At 40.3% G+C, this 14,688-nt stretch overlaps 2 protein-coding genes across 2 annotated transcripts; both read left to right on the top strand.

Annotated features, from left to right (window-relative positions):
• The first annotated feature begins 1,667 nt into the window (after window positions 1–1,667).
• On the top strand, window positions 1,668–4,802 carry LOC137272453 (uncharacterized). The gene is made up of 6 exons (XM_067804833.1): window positions 1,668–1,691; window positions 2,254–2,311; window positions 3,089–3,195; window positions 3,545–3,697; window positions 4,262–4,308; window positions 4,724–4,802. The coding sequence occupies exons 2-6, from the start codon at window positions 2,262–2,264 to the stop codon at window positions 4,763–4,765; spliced, it is 399 nt and encodes a 132-aa protein (XP_067660934.1). The 5' UTR covers window positions 1,668–1,691; window positions 2,254–2,261; the 3' UTR covers window positions 4,766–4,802.
• Window positions 4,803–8,076: 3,274 nt separating this feature from the next.
• LOC137272451 (guanylyl cyclase-activating protein 1-like) lies at window positions 8,077–11,888 on the top strand. The gene is made up of 6 exons (XM_067804832.1): window positions 8,077–8,175; window positions 9,475–9,532; window positions 9,900–10,012; window positions 10,411–10,563; window positions 11,461–11,507; window positions 11,804–11,888. The coding sequence occupies exons 2-6, from the start codon at window positions 9,483–9,485 to the stop codon at window positions 11,846–11,848; spliced, it is 408 nt and encodes a 135-aa protein (XP_067660933.1). The 5' UTR covers window positions 8,077–8,175; window positions 9,475–9,482; the 3' UTR covers window positions 11,849–11,888.
• The last annotated feature ends 2,800 nt before the right edge of the window (window positions 11,889–14,688 follow it).

Raw genomic sequence — 14,688 nt, 5'->3', positions numbered from 1 at the left:
CCCATGCAAATTAGGCTATCCAGGGGAAGAGCAAAAGAAGAAGAGTGAGTTTAGTTTTACACCGCTTGTAGCAATATTCCAGCAATATCAAGACGGGGGACACCAGAAAATGGACTTCAGAATGGAAGAAGAAGAAGAAGAAGAAGAAGAAGAAGAAGAAGAAGGAGGAGGAGGAGGAGGAGGAAGACAGGTTGCTGGATGGTGCTGGAGGTTGATGTTTCTATTCACTGCTAGATATCTGCTCTGACTATTGGGTGGGCAGTCAACAACTTATAGTTATCCCCACATTGTACTCCCAACATTTAGAAACTTACGTAAAGGAAGGGAATAGAGGATTAAGAACAGACAGACTCACTTTCATTTTAGTAGGGACAGACTGGACAGGTGACTTAACCGTAACGAAATGGAATGTACCGTTAGCCTGTATATGGTGACAGTTTGGCGACGTTTTTTTCACGCATAACAAAACGGAACTGACTGTTCAGTAGTTGTTTATTACACCTCTGACAATGCATCATCATTCAACATAAATCAGATTACAACACTCAAAGTATACTTTGGTATTTCATCTTGTTTTAACTCTAAACTTAAGGTCCTTGCTGACAAGGTTTTTACCTCCATGTTCTTGATGTAAGGGATACCAACTTGAGCATTTGCCAAAGAGAAGATTCCAAAGATATATATATATATACGTTACATTTGTTGAACACATTTCAGTTTGACTCTAACCATGCAATCCAACATGGCACCCCTACCAAGAGTGGGCCTATATTCATCCTTCTGTTGTTCTACGCCTGGCTGATTTGTTGTTTTAAGAAATGTTGGGAAAATGGGGTCACAACGAACCGACAACGTGAAGTCCAGATTCGTGTGGATCATACCAACTCGACCTGGGAAACGTGGTGATTATGTTTAATTTTACGCAACAATATAGAAAATAGAAACAGGGACTCTAGCAATTGGCTTCACACGTTGTCCCCGTGTGGGGAATCGAACCTCGACGTGACGAACAAAGGTTTTGATCTCTAGACTATTCTATCGCCTCAAAATCATGATATGGTCAATTTTTTTACTTTGTAGGTATATGATGCCATTCTTTATTTTCCCCATATCTTTTTTAAATTATTAAACCACAAATATGCATGTTGGTTTCATTGAATAGGTTGTATCTCGAGCAGTGCGTAATTTGAGCCAACAAAACTAACATGCACCATCTGTTCTTTGTTCGTTCGTTCGTTCGTTTGTTTGTTTGTTACTCGCACAACCTTTCAGGAAGGTCCATAAATCACTGTGGACCATTAATTTTGACATACATCTTACATATCACACAGTTTGTTACTGTCTTTTTCTGGTCGTTTTTTTCTGAAAATGAAAACCGTACACAAACAAATTGCAAGTGCAAGGAAGTGCAAGTGGTGATGCACTCTGAAAACATGTATCGTTATCACATCAACATTGATTGACTCCTATATATCTCCTATTTTTTCAGTCTTAAATTAAAAATGAACTTTTTTCAGTTCTAGTCATCCAAAAACCGCACGGCCAGATTTGCGCATTGCTCAAACTTTGCCAAAAGTGGTAACGTGACCTTCACCTTTGACAAGAGATCGCTTGTAATCTGATAATGACAATCTGGTTAAAAACTCGGAGTCATTGTGCAAAATTTCGTTTGTGAAAGCGTTATTCAAAAGGTAAGACATTGACTTCCACCCTTCACGTGTACATCTACCATGTTTCAGTGTACAAATTCTTATTGGTTTTGATTGTGTTGAAACTATTTTCGGGACAAGTTATCTTCTACAAAATATTCGCGTGACCAGACATATGGTCAAAACAACCTGAGACATTGTGCTTAATTTCATTTGTAAAATCGTTATTCAAAAGTTAACAAATTAACTTCAGACCTTATAATCATTATATAAACTTACATTTAACATGCTCAATGAACGAATTCTAAATTTATTGTATTTGGTTTATCTGGTATTAGATTGATATACACATACCTTTTGCACGCCCAATTGAAATGAACGAATTCTAAATGCAAATATTTTACGTGCCTGTTATTTTGTTGGTATACACATACCTCTAGCATGTCCAGTAAACGAATTCTAATTTCATTCAATTGATTAACCTGTTATTTGGAATACACATACGTCCAGCATGCCCAATGAACGAATTCTGAATTTGTTACATTTATTTTACCTAGGAACATTTTTTTACTAGAATGTTCTTTATACATTGCTTTTTTCACAGACACAACGATGCTTCTTCTCATCTGCTTGGCGTTCATCGGTCTTAGTGCTGGACAAGGGTATTTATAGACTAAAGCGAACGTAAAATCTCTTAAACGTGACGCTGATGAAAGGATATATACGTTACAGTCATCTGTAATCAGTCATGTCGGGAGAATACTGAAACTTTCAGTCAGTTCGTGAGTCAGTCCATGAAATGACTGAAATCCCTGGTCTCTAGTCATGAAATGACTGAAATTTGGCCGTGCGAATTTTACGGTCTGGCTGATTACACAGTCTGACTGTAGCATATACACATGCGTATGTCAGCGTGTACGATAGCTGCTAGTACAATACAATGTTTGGCATAATCGTCGCGGTGCACTGGTTCTATGAAATAGATGTAGTACGTGACATTTTCTTTTCAGCTAGGAAATAATACAAATTGTATCACATATTTGTTTTATCCACACACGAATGTGACGTATCGTTATTGCGTTTGAAATTTGAAGAGTTATGTCAAACTGACAGAAGCGTTTTGAAAACATTAAAACACATAGTTGTGACTTTTAATTGCCTGTATTCACTTGGCGTCTGTTAGTGAGCGAGTGAGAGTGAGCGCGTCAACAAGTGAGTGAGTGAGACATGAGTGAGAGTGGATGGAAGAGTGAGTGAGTGAGTGTGTGGCTGGAGTGAGTGAGTAAATGGCTGAGTGAGTGCAAGAGCGAGTGAGTGGCTGGGTGAGCAAGCGAGTGGTTGAGTGAGTGAGTGAAAGTGAGTGAGTGAGTGACCTTTCATCAATGAATTAATTATTTGAGGATGGCAATAGAAGAATGATACGTTTTCGGCATTTGCAGAAACGACCAATACGCCAGGATCTTCGAGCAAGATGTCGACACTAACAACAATAAAATTGCCGACCTCTCCGAATTCCAGGCCATCTTTGACAAGTATGACCTGAACAGTACGTAGAAATAGATGTGGAAGTGATGTAGTAAGTTGCAACCAAACCAAATGTTATAATTTGCAGTCACATCAGAGCGACAGATCAACTCTGGTGGTTTAAAATTTGTCTCATAATTTTGGACACCCGAAAAGAGAAGTTGTTTGCAAAACAATCATTACTTTTTTGTCACTTTTCGCGCTTGGTGGTTGAACAGACAGGTGTGTACGAGAAGCACGCGTGAAACTTGAATTTCACTACACACACTTGCTGATTACCCGATTACTCACGATGACGTCGTTGTCAACAGTAAGTGTGTAGTCAATGAACCATTGACTCAGTAAAACTCACTCCTACTTTGCCATTCCAGAAGACGGTCAGGTGCCCAAGGCGGAGTACATGCAGGCAACTGGAGACTCGGGACAAGCAGCATCTATTTTCTTCGACTTCCTCGACCCTAACAAAGATGGCGTTATCCACAGATCAGAACTGCCAAGCATCTTTCACGTCTTCGACTTCAATGGTATGTCTTAAAACATGTCGTAATACAAAATGTCGGACGTCCTGAGAGATCTCGGTTTTGTGAGTGAGTGAGTTTAGTTTTATTTCGCATTTATCAGTGTTCCAGTTATATGCCGACCATCTGTAAATAAACAAGCTTGGACCAGACCATCCACTGATCAACATCATGAGCATCGATCTACACCTTGTGCTGCGATGGGATTTAACTTCCTTAAGTGGCATTTTAGAAGCTGATATGATGAGGATGAAAACTTGTTTGGAGAGACAACTTCTTTCTTGCACTGTATACGTCGCATCAATTACAAGAAAGACGTTGCTTACCTATATATGTCTTCATCCGGATAGCATGTAAGTCAGCGAGTCTGACCATCCCGTTAGTCGCCTCGTTCGAAAAGCATGGTTTACTGAAGAACATTTCTAGCCCTGATGTTCACGGGAGACCCGGGTTCAGTTCCCTACATTGGTACAATGTGGGAAGCCCATCCAGGACGTCCCCCGCCATGATATTGCAGGAACATTGGTAAGCACGGCGTAAAACTAAATTCACTCGAAATTGTTGTTGCAGATGATGGTAAGGTCACAGAAGCAGAGTTCACCAAGCACTATAGTGAAGTACGTATGCTTGTTTATGTGATTAATTTATCATTATATGTCTTGCCTCTCATGAAAGCTGTTGCAGCATCAGGCAAAAGCAAAAAGCAACGTGAAAATATGGTGTGGGCCGCGAGACATTGATGGAATATTGCTTAAGGTCAAATAAAACTGTTCTGTGAGCAGCGTGACATTCATGGACTATTGCAGAAGGTCAAGTAAACCTGTACTCGAAATCTCGTGATATTTATGAAATATTGCAGAGGGTCTCATAAAACTGTTCTGTGAGCTGCGTTACATTGATGGAATATTGCAGAAGGTCACGTAAAACTTTACTACGAGCCATGTGACATTAATGGAATATTTCTGCACGGCATTTTCCACTTTTTCACACATCTATTACAAAGTTATAAGGATCGTATCCTTATTATTTCAGATGAAGATGATGATCATGTTCATACAGGGCCTTGGCAAATAGATATCGTTTATGAATAAAGAAGCTTTAACAACATGTCTAATTATTTTCCGTTCTGATAGTTTTGCCTAACCTGACATGTGAATCCCCGCTCCTCCCACCGAGGGTTTGATAGCCGGGTGATTATTTCAGTGACAAGACCAGGGGATCCTTGCCGTGCTAAGGGACACAACTCTACCTCATAAGCTTAACTCCTATTACACCAACATATCTTCATTAGATGGGGAAGAATGACCGTAAAAGTGAATTAGGGAGCCAGGGTGTTTTACGCCGCACTCAGCAATATCCCAGCTATACGGCTTTGGTCTGTAAACATCGAGTCGGGACCAGACAATTCAGTGATCAACAGCAGGAGCATCACTCTGCGCAATTGGGAACCGATGACACGTGTCAACCATGTCAGCGAGCCTGACCACCCGATCCCTGCGTGGGGTGTGACTGTGCATTACCATATCAGAAAACTACGTTATAAAGGAGCAACAGCATGTCTGTTAAAGACATATGTCATATGATTTCCGTTCAAATGTACGTTCGTACGGATCGCCCACAAGTGTTTCCAGTCACCCATACTTGTCGTAAGAGGCGACTAACGGCATCGGGTGGTCAGGCTCCCTGATTTGGTTGACACGTCATCGTATCCCAATTTCGTGGACCGATGTTCATGCTGTTGATTGTCCCGACTCGATTATTTACAGACCGTAACCATACAGCTGCAGTATTGCTGAGTCCTGTGTAAAATAACAATCAACCAGAGTTGCCAATTGTGTCAGTCCGAGATGATCATTCATTGAATGTGAATCAGGTTTAACGCCCCTTGACTATATTTCTCCTACACAAACACAAGTTGAAAAGAGAATCTGAGAATAGTGAGTGAGTATGGTTTTACGCCACAGTTAACAATATTCAACACATCATACAGGTTCCAGCAGAATGACAGTCAGGACCAGACACTCAAGTCGTTCCAGGATATAATGACATCCAAAAACCCATGTCAACAACCCTGACTACTTTATCGCCTCTTCCGGGGATCATAAATTAAGGAGGTTGTTGTTCATCCAGCAGAAAATGGGTACCCGGTGGGATCAGACATGTGACTGTGCACGTTCAAGCCCCTCACATGCAGCTTTGGTTAGTCATAATAAGATTCTTCGCTTTGAGAAGGATATGAAGCCTGAAAATGCGCGTCATATATATTCTTCTTTGTATCATTATTATCATACGCTAGGTGTACAGACCACTGGTTTGGCAGAGACACGTCACAGTTATTCCCAAATAGTTCCTTTTCAACCTGACCACTTGCTTTGCGCTGATTGTCACCGTGTTGTTATGAAGCACCGACTGAACCAGTCCAGATCTGCCTGGTCCATGCTAACGGGACTTGGGAAACGCACATAATGTGATAAGATCAAACTCATTTCTTACCAGATATGCGTCAAATGTACATCTCTTGTAACTGTTTTTCCCAGTATGCCTTACCAGATAAAACAGAAATGCGTCGACCTTCGATATACATAATGGTGTCTTTGAAAAGGTTGCATTTCGGTTTAGCTCGATTCGAGCAAAACGTGCCCCATCTGTGCGTATAAACAGATGTGTTTGTTTGTTTGTGTTTTTCTGGATGGCATCCGCACACAATAATATTCAGGCCATATTGAGGCAGCGTGTGAATGATTAGACAAACCAGTCCTTCCCGATCTGATGAGACAGCATCTCATTGACACATGGCCTGATGAGGCAACACCGCATTAACACATGACCTGAGATAACACCACACTGACACATGACATGATGGGTCAACACCATATTAACTCATGACCTGAAGGGTCACCACCACATTGACACCTGACCTTGTGAGACAACATCACACTGACATGTGACCTGAGATAACACCACACTGACACATGTCATGATGGGTCAACACCATTTTAACTCATGACCTGATGGGGCAACACTACACTGACACATGACCTGATGAGAAAACACCACAATGACATATATGTATACCGGCAGTAAAGACACAATCACAATCTATTTCAACACAGACAATTGTATTGATTCGTGAGGACACTAGCGGTCTCGACTTGTGGCATTATGAAGCTATTCATACAGCATATAAACGCATGTATCACTTCTAGTAACAAATGACCATTGAAATGATCCGGGGTAGGATAGGTCCTTAGCAACCTATGCTTGCCACAAAAGATGACAATGCTAGTCGTAAGAGGCGACTAACGGTATATGTCATCGGTTCCCATTTGCGCAGATGGATGCCTATGTTGTTGATCACTGGATTGTCTGGTCCAGACTCGAATATTTACATACCGCCTCCATATAGCTGGACGTAAAACAAAACTCACTCACTTCTAGTAAAATGTAAATATTATACTATACTCATTCAAACGAATAAGGGAAGACATGAACGTACAGTTGTGTCTACTTATTTTCAGAATATCACCCACTTTCATATTCAGTTGCATGAGTATATTTGATACAACAGCATTTTACACCTGAAATAATTAATACATTGACAATGTATTTTTTTCAAAATATAGCTAATGACATCTCTGCAGCAAAGATCACTCAGATGACTCATGCATGTACAATTGTGATGTAAAATTAGAGACCTAACGGTTCACGTCTTGTGAAAACAAATGTCTATGTTTCATTGTTAAATAAAATATGACTGTCTTGCAGGGTGCCAATCAGTTATTTAAAACGCAAAGTAATTTTTTATCACAAAATGTCTAATAACAATGACCTACGGACCAGAAAGGCAAAACAGTACACAGTCACCAAACACACCCCCTACACCCACCCCAAACCCTTCACCCTCCCACGCCCACCGTCCGTCCCGTTCACAAGAGTAACGATTTTAGCCTTCAAGGCCATGAACCGTCAGTTCTGTACTCCCCACTTAACCATTACCACTAATTTCACGAGTGTACTAAGTATAATAACAAACATAACCCGTGAAGGCATATTCTATAATCACGTCATGTAAGTTTACATTATTACCCTTGACAGGAAACACAGGGGAAAAACACAATCACCAAATTTGCACACTCATGAAACATATGTAACTACATAAATTTGTGTTCGCTTATCTCCACACCTCCCTAAAAGTGTTACCAAGTGATACGTATATTTCACACTTTGGTTATATGGCTACTGGATGAAACTTTCATTTCCCAGCGTAAGCAAATTTGAGAAATAATGTTCTTTCGCGTTGTGATAGAAATTTAGGTTTGTTGCGAAATATGGAAAATCTCAACTTTTGCACCAAGTGCTTCCCTGCACGTCACCTTTGGGAAGGTACAACTTGTAATCTGATAAGGACAGTCTCATGACTAGACATATGGTTAAAACCTCCGAGTCATTGCGCTTTATTTCATTGTGAAACCTTTATTCAAGAGGTAAGAAATTAACTTCAGCCATCTATCATAGTGATATATATCTGGCATGTATGGATGAACGTATAACTACATCAGTTTATTTAGTCTTATTCACACGGGAAACAAATTATTTTCAATCATTTTCTGGAACAGGTATCTTTTACAAGCTCTCAGGCCTCGAGGTTGTCAAGAACTATGACATTTTATATTTTAACTATCAACTTGGATTAGTTTTCACGTTTGCGAGGTGTGACTCGGGTGTTTATATGACAGTGAAATGTGTTTACCGCCGCACTCAGAAATAAGACAGCCTGTAAATACTCAAGTCAAGCCAAACAAATCCAGTAATCAGCAGCATGAGTATAGAACTAAGCAACTGGCAACTGACCCTGACATGGACGGATCCAGGAATTTTGACAGGAGGGGGTTCCTGAAACAACAACAACAGCCCCTACCCACCCACCCACCAACTTCTTGAGCCACGTGACAACCAAAACAGCGAGCCTCATCACACATTCCCGTTGATCAGATTTTACGAATGTATGGGTTTTCGAGGATCTGCATGGGTCTCTCCGGCTTCGTCACACATAATCCATGTACATAAACATGTTCCTCCTGGTCACGGGGCAGGTGCTTTCAGATAACGTTTTTCCCAAGAACAGAGCACACTTTCGCTTCTAGACCGAAGAACAAGGTGTAACCTACAAGAATGCGAATGTAAACATTGTATAAAATCGTCATAAAGGTTATAAGAGCATGTTTTTTGTGATGGACGATCAGTGTTTGTTTCAACACGAGAGCGTTCTGAACCTGAAACCACAACATGTTTAAAAGCAAAGCCGAGAATTGCACAAAGTCCATTCCAGTTACGGTTAGTTTTAGAAGAGGAAATCATGAATTTGTGATACTTACATGGTTTGTGTTTTTTATTTACATAGTTTTGTAGTTTTTATTTTCATGTTATTCTAGTTTTGTTTAGATGTTTTGTAGCTTTACTTAAGATGGTTTGAAGCTGAAAATTACATGTAGTTTTTATTTACATATTTTTGTAGTTTTCTGTTGCACGTTTTATGGTTTATACTTACACTTTTTGTAGCCATTTTTACACTTTAAGTAGTTATACTTGCATGTTTTGTAGTTGTTACTTGCATGTTTGAAATTCATGTTTACATGTTTTGTAACTGTTGTTGACATGCTCTGTAGCTATTTACATGTTTCATACTATATAGTATATTTTGTTTCGTAGCTGATATTTACATGTTCTGTAGTTGTTATAAACATGTTTTGTAGCTTTTATATTTACATATTGATTTATCACAGAAACAACAATGCTTCTTCTCATCTGCTTGGCGTTCGTCGGTCTGTGTGCAGGACAAGGGTATTTATTTAGAGTGAACGTACAGTCTCTTAACGTGACGTCAATTTCAACTATTTCAATTTTCTACAAATATTACAGTTTCATATAATTCCATTGTCTTAGGTATTTTTGGTGATTTAAAAGTGTAATATAGGTATCCGTTTTATCAATTATATAGTGTGGTAAAAGTGTGAGACAGTCAACAATTTGCTCGAGACGCCTAACCACAAAGCATCACATATATTCTGGAATTAAAATCCACGACAACGGATTCTTGATCACCTACGGGGCATAACTCTCTCTGGTCATAGACGACTAGGTAACATGTGGTGCCCTCTCATCAAAGAATTAATTGTATGAGGCTGACAGTAGATTACCATAATTTCAGAAATTTCCACGACCAGTACGCCCAAACCTTCAAGCAAGCTGTCGACACTAACAACAACCACGTGGCCGACCTCTCTGAATTCCAAGCCCTCTTCGACCAGTACGACCTGAACAGTACGTAGAAACATATAGGGAGTGAGTGAGTTTAGCTCAGTGCAGTGATCAGTTGCACGAGCATCGATCTGCGCAAAAAGGGAAGTAAATGTAATAAGGTATTACTGACGAATGTCCATAAACGTAGACTTGTAGAAAAAATTGTGTTGTTCAGTGGTTTTCTATAGAGGTATGCCACAACATGAATACTTGAGAGCTACCCACCTATTATTCAAGTCATTCGTGACCTACTCGTTGAATAAAGAGAGGAAACTCTCAAGTACCCTTTTTGTGGCGCGGTTACTAGATAGGCATGACCTCAGAGGAGTTTGGGAGGTAACAGTTTGTATTCTGTTGACCGTAAGGTAGGTCGGTTATTGAATCTTCATTACTCACGACATTACACACTGATATTCCAGAGGACGGCCAGGTGCCTGTGACTGAGTACGTGCAGGCATCAGGAGGCGTGGGTAAAGGACCAGCCGCTTTCTTTGCCCTGTTAGACCCCAACAAAGACGGCGTCATTCACAGATCAGAAGTACCTGCCATCCTTAAGAGCTTCGATGCCAATGGTAAGTCTTAAAACAACATGCGACATGTCATCAGACAAAATGTCATAATATTATGTATTGGGTCATCCCGGCTTTGCGCTGAAGGAGTGAGTGAGTCATGTTAGCAATATTGCAGCAATATCACCGGAGGCATCTGGAATGGGCTTCACACACTGTATCCATGTAGAAAATCGAACCTGTGTCTTCAGCTTTAACCACTAGGCTACCCCAGAGAAGACCGTTTAAATGTAACTTTCAGAAATAAATCTGATTTTCTTTAGAGCGTATATCATATGTTCTACGAGAATATATTGTATAATGTAAACCTTTTCATGCACCACAACTTTACTAGACACAATTTCAGTTCAAAAGGGTATTTTTTATTTATAAGTACGAGCCAAAATCAAAAACAGCTTGCAGGCAAGTTTTGCAGCAGTTTGTTTTTTCAACAGTCAGTAGAATTTGTCATGCACTTTTAGGTAAATTAAATTTGTTTAAGAAATCTCATGCACCCAGGTCAATGACGAAACCGTCTTGCCAATGTGGAAACGTTGTTGTGCGTTCACTTTGATGGGGTGGATTTTGTTAAAAGGGCGTGTCAATTAGAAAAATGTTCACGTGGTACTCATGGAGCAAAGTGGGCGTAAATAGAACTGACGATAACAGATTTCATCTGGGAATAGTCACTGGGACATTTGCTGTGCAGATATCAGACAGCAATTATGATACTTTCCAAGAAAAAAAAACAGATTTTCCAAGAAAACAAACTATTTCTGGCAAATACAATGCGTATATGCAGATAGCAGTGAGTGAATATTGCTTCACGCCTTATCAGCAATGTTGTAGCTATTGCCGGCGAATGTAGATAGGAAAGCCAGACCACTCTCGTTCACATTCTACTTGACATTCGTGTTGCAGGCGATGGCAAAGTAACGGAGGGCGACTTTATCAAGCACTATGGTGATGTATGTATGCATGTTTAAATGAATATTGTGATTTTACTTTCCTCTCTTTAAAGTTGTTGAAGCAGTGTGTTCAAAATGCATAGGTTCCAGTGAGTGACTGAGTGACGTTTAACGATATTTCCAGAAATAGGTCACATATATCACAACCAAGCCCACCCGAAGTGTTCCAAAGTCGTGTAAAACAGGGCCGCTCACCAGTTCTTATTGCTATTTGTGTCACCGGATTTAGCTGACAATCAGTGTAACAATCTGTGTTTACAATGTCAGTTTTAAATGGATACACCTTATTATTTCAGCTTTACAATAAAGTCGTCGCCATGCAGATTTCGGTTGGTAAATAGGTGCCAGTTGTTCAATAAAGATACTTCAACCACCTATACATTTTGTGTTATAGTGTTATTGCTTTACCTGTCACCACCAACCCATGCTCGTGTTAAGATGCGACTAAAGGGATCGGGTTGGCAAGCTCGCTGACATGGTTGACATTTGTCATCGTATATATACCAGTCACGTAAATCGATGCTCGTGGTATTGATCACTGTTTTATTCATACTCGATTTTTCAAGCCCGTCGACTATAGGAGAGAATTCCTTTAAACAAGCTTTGGAAACCTTCTATGGCGTCTTATGTAGTGAGTAAACTCGGTACATTAGCATAGATATTTTGAATAGGATACTAGCTGAATTGATAAAAGAAACAACTGAACTCCACTAATTTATATCTTGCTGGAAGAATAGTTCTTATGTCGCGGAACAGCTTACAAACTCACCCAAAGGGATTGTTTGGTTGTGTAACGCCGCAGGCAGCAATATTAAAACTATATGACGCGATCTGTAATTAATCGAAACTGGATGAGACAGTCCTGTGAGTAACTGCACAAACATCGATCTACGGTAACTGAGATACGGTTACATGGGTCAGCGAGCATGAGCACCCGATCCCGTTCGCCGTTTCTAACGATACGCATGGGTTGCGGAAGATCAGTTCTAACCCGGATCTTCACGAGTCTGCTCAAAAGGATGTATTTAGGAATACATGCAGTTTTCTCTGGAATCACCACTCATTGGGGCTTTCTGGTCTCTTTATCTTAGACAGGTGTTCTACAGAAATTTGGGAAAACCCATAAAATGAATATTATAGGTATGTTAAACATTCAGCTGAAAATGAAGACTGACGTTTACACAGTTATTTATCGTATGAAATCAATGCAGTGGGCAGACAAATATTCAGACAACACAGGAATTTATCTGTGGAAAAGTATACCACAGAAAAACGGGTACCTGGTGGGATGTCATGTGACTATCATCCTTCTAGCGTTCCACAGACAACTAGGAACATGAAGTTAGAAGCGGATTCGCTATTCGGAATTCGGGATTCAAACGCCAAAACCCGAATATGATGAAAAGTCAAAGTTGAGGCTGAAACATGGACAAATGTAGGTTTGGGTGTTCATGTTTTTGCGATAGTCAGGTTTACTAGCGGCCCCTAGTACCTTAGAAGGGGTGAGATAATGTATATTGATACTGTTGGTTATGTAACCGAATCCGAAAAAAATCGGGATTCGAATCCCGAATCTGAATAAATCTTATATAAAATATTCAGATTCGGGATTCGAATTCCAGATTCCGAATCCGTTTCTAACTTCATGTTCCTCAGATAACTAGGGTTATCCGGGTAGCATGTAATAACCATCCTGTTAGCGCTATGGACATTCCCCTTGTGAATGCAGCTTAGCATTTAAGTGGGCCTGACGATGTACGATTCTTCATGGTGGACCTACATAGGTGAATCGTATTCTCTGGACCAAAAGCACATCACCCAGTTGTGGATGACCCCGAGAAGCTGAGTAGCTACTGGGTTACCAACAGACAAGGAGCAAATCATCTTTCAATTCTGCAGCTCACTCAGCCTTCATCTGGCAATGAACCCCACCATGCCAGAGATAAGACTTGCTCCAGCGGAAGGCACGCGGCCCGAAAAAGAATATCTTGGTCAAACCGGTACCATCTTGAAAATACACTACTTCATGCACCGGGTTAGTGAATGAGTGGTTTTACGCCGCACACAGCAATATTTCAGCTATATAGCGGTGGTATGTAAATAATTGCATCTGGACCAGACAATCCAGTGATTTCATCCACAGCACAGCGCTTTTGACACTCTGGGTAATTCACAAAAGTGTAGTGTTGGGGATTCTACATACTCTCTTGTGGGATGGTGGGATTGTACCAGCATCACCCGAACCCTCTTTAGAGCTGCTATATTTTTCATCTTAATCTGTGAAACATTAATGCTCTTATTGTTGTGTTTAAAGACATAAATATATTATGCAACAGAGAGGGCTAGGGTGTTCCTTGCCGTCAGGCTGCTGAGGCTTGGGGCCATTGCTCATCCTACACGCAGCCTAGATGGGACTTCTCCCAGGAAACTCTACCTAGTCAGAACTTTCCAAGGAATATGTAGACTCCCCCAACACTGCAGCCTTCTGCATTACCCAAAGTGTCAGAAGGGCTATGCTCACCTTAGAACATCCGGACACTCTCAAACCACGAACAATGACGAAAGTCTGACGAAAGTGTGCTTGTGGTGAAAGAGGTCCGGGAATGATTTATTTGTCTGTTGTTTAACGCCTGTCTCAGGAGTATACTAGCTATGTGTTTGTAAATAATCGCGTCAGACGAGACAGACTGATTACGACTTTCCTACAAACAGGATTCACACCTTGGCTTGTGGACCTTGGAACATGGTGTGACAGACACCTCTAGACCGACAAGAATGCAAATTTAAAAATCGTTTAAAATCTTCATAAAGGTTATCAGACGATTTTTGTAAGTGAAGTGGATCAGTGTGTGTTCTCAAAGATGGGAACAACACGAAATCCATTTCAGTTACTGGGTTTTTGAGATGTCGTCAGGAAAATTGTGTTGTTGAACAAGGAAGAATTCTCCGACTCAAGCTAGTATGCTCAGAACGAGCACACAAATGAATTTTAAAATATGTTGCATTAGTAAAATATCATCCGGTATTTTTTCTCACGTTGTCGTGACTGTTTATTAATTCTGTGTGTATGTCTGGAAAACATGGTCAGCTTTCTCTATTTGCATTTCATATTCCCTGAGATCCTAAAATGGCCCGTAGCATATTTCAATATCTGCGGTGATCGTATGAGAAGGTTTGACTA

Source organism: Haliotis asinina, chromosome 2 (genome assembly GCF_037392515.1).
Source record: "Haliotis asinina isolate JCU_RB_2024 chromosome 2, JCU_Hal_asi_v2, whole genome shotgun sequence".
Taxonomy (NCBI): domain Eukaryota; kingdom Metazoa; phylum Mollusca; class Gastropoda; order Lepetellida; family Haliotidae; genus Haliotis; species Haliotis asinina.
The sequence above is the reverse complement of the archived record's forward strand: the minus strand, read 5'-3'. Positions and strand labels throughout refer to the sequence as shown.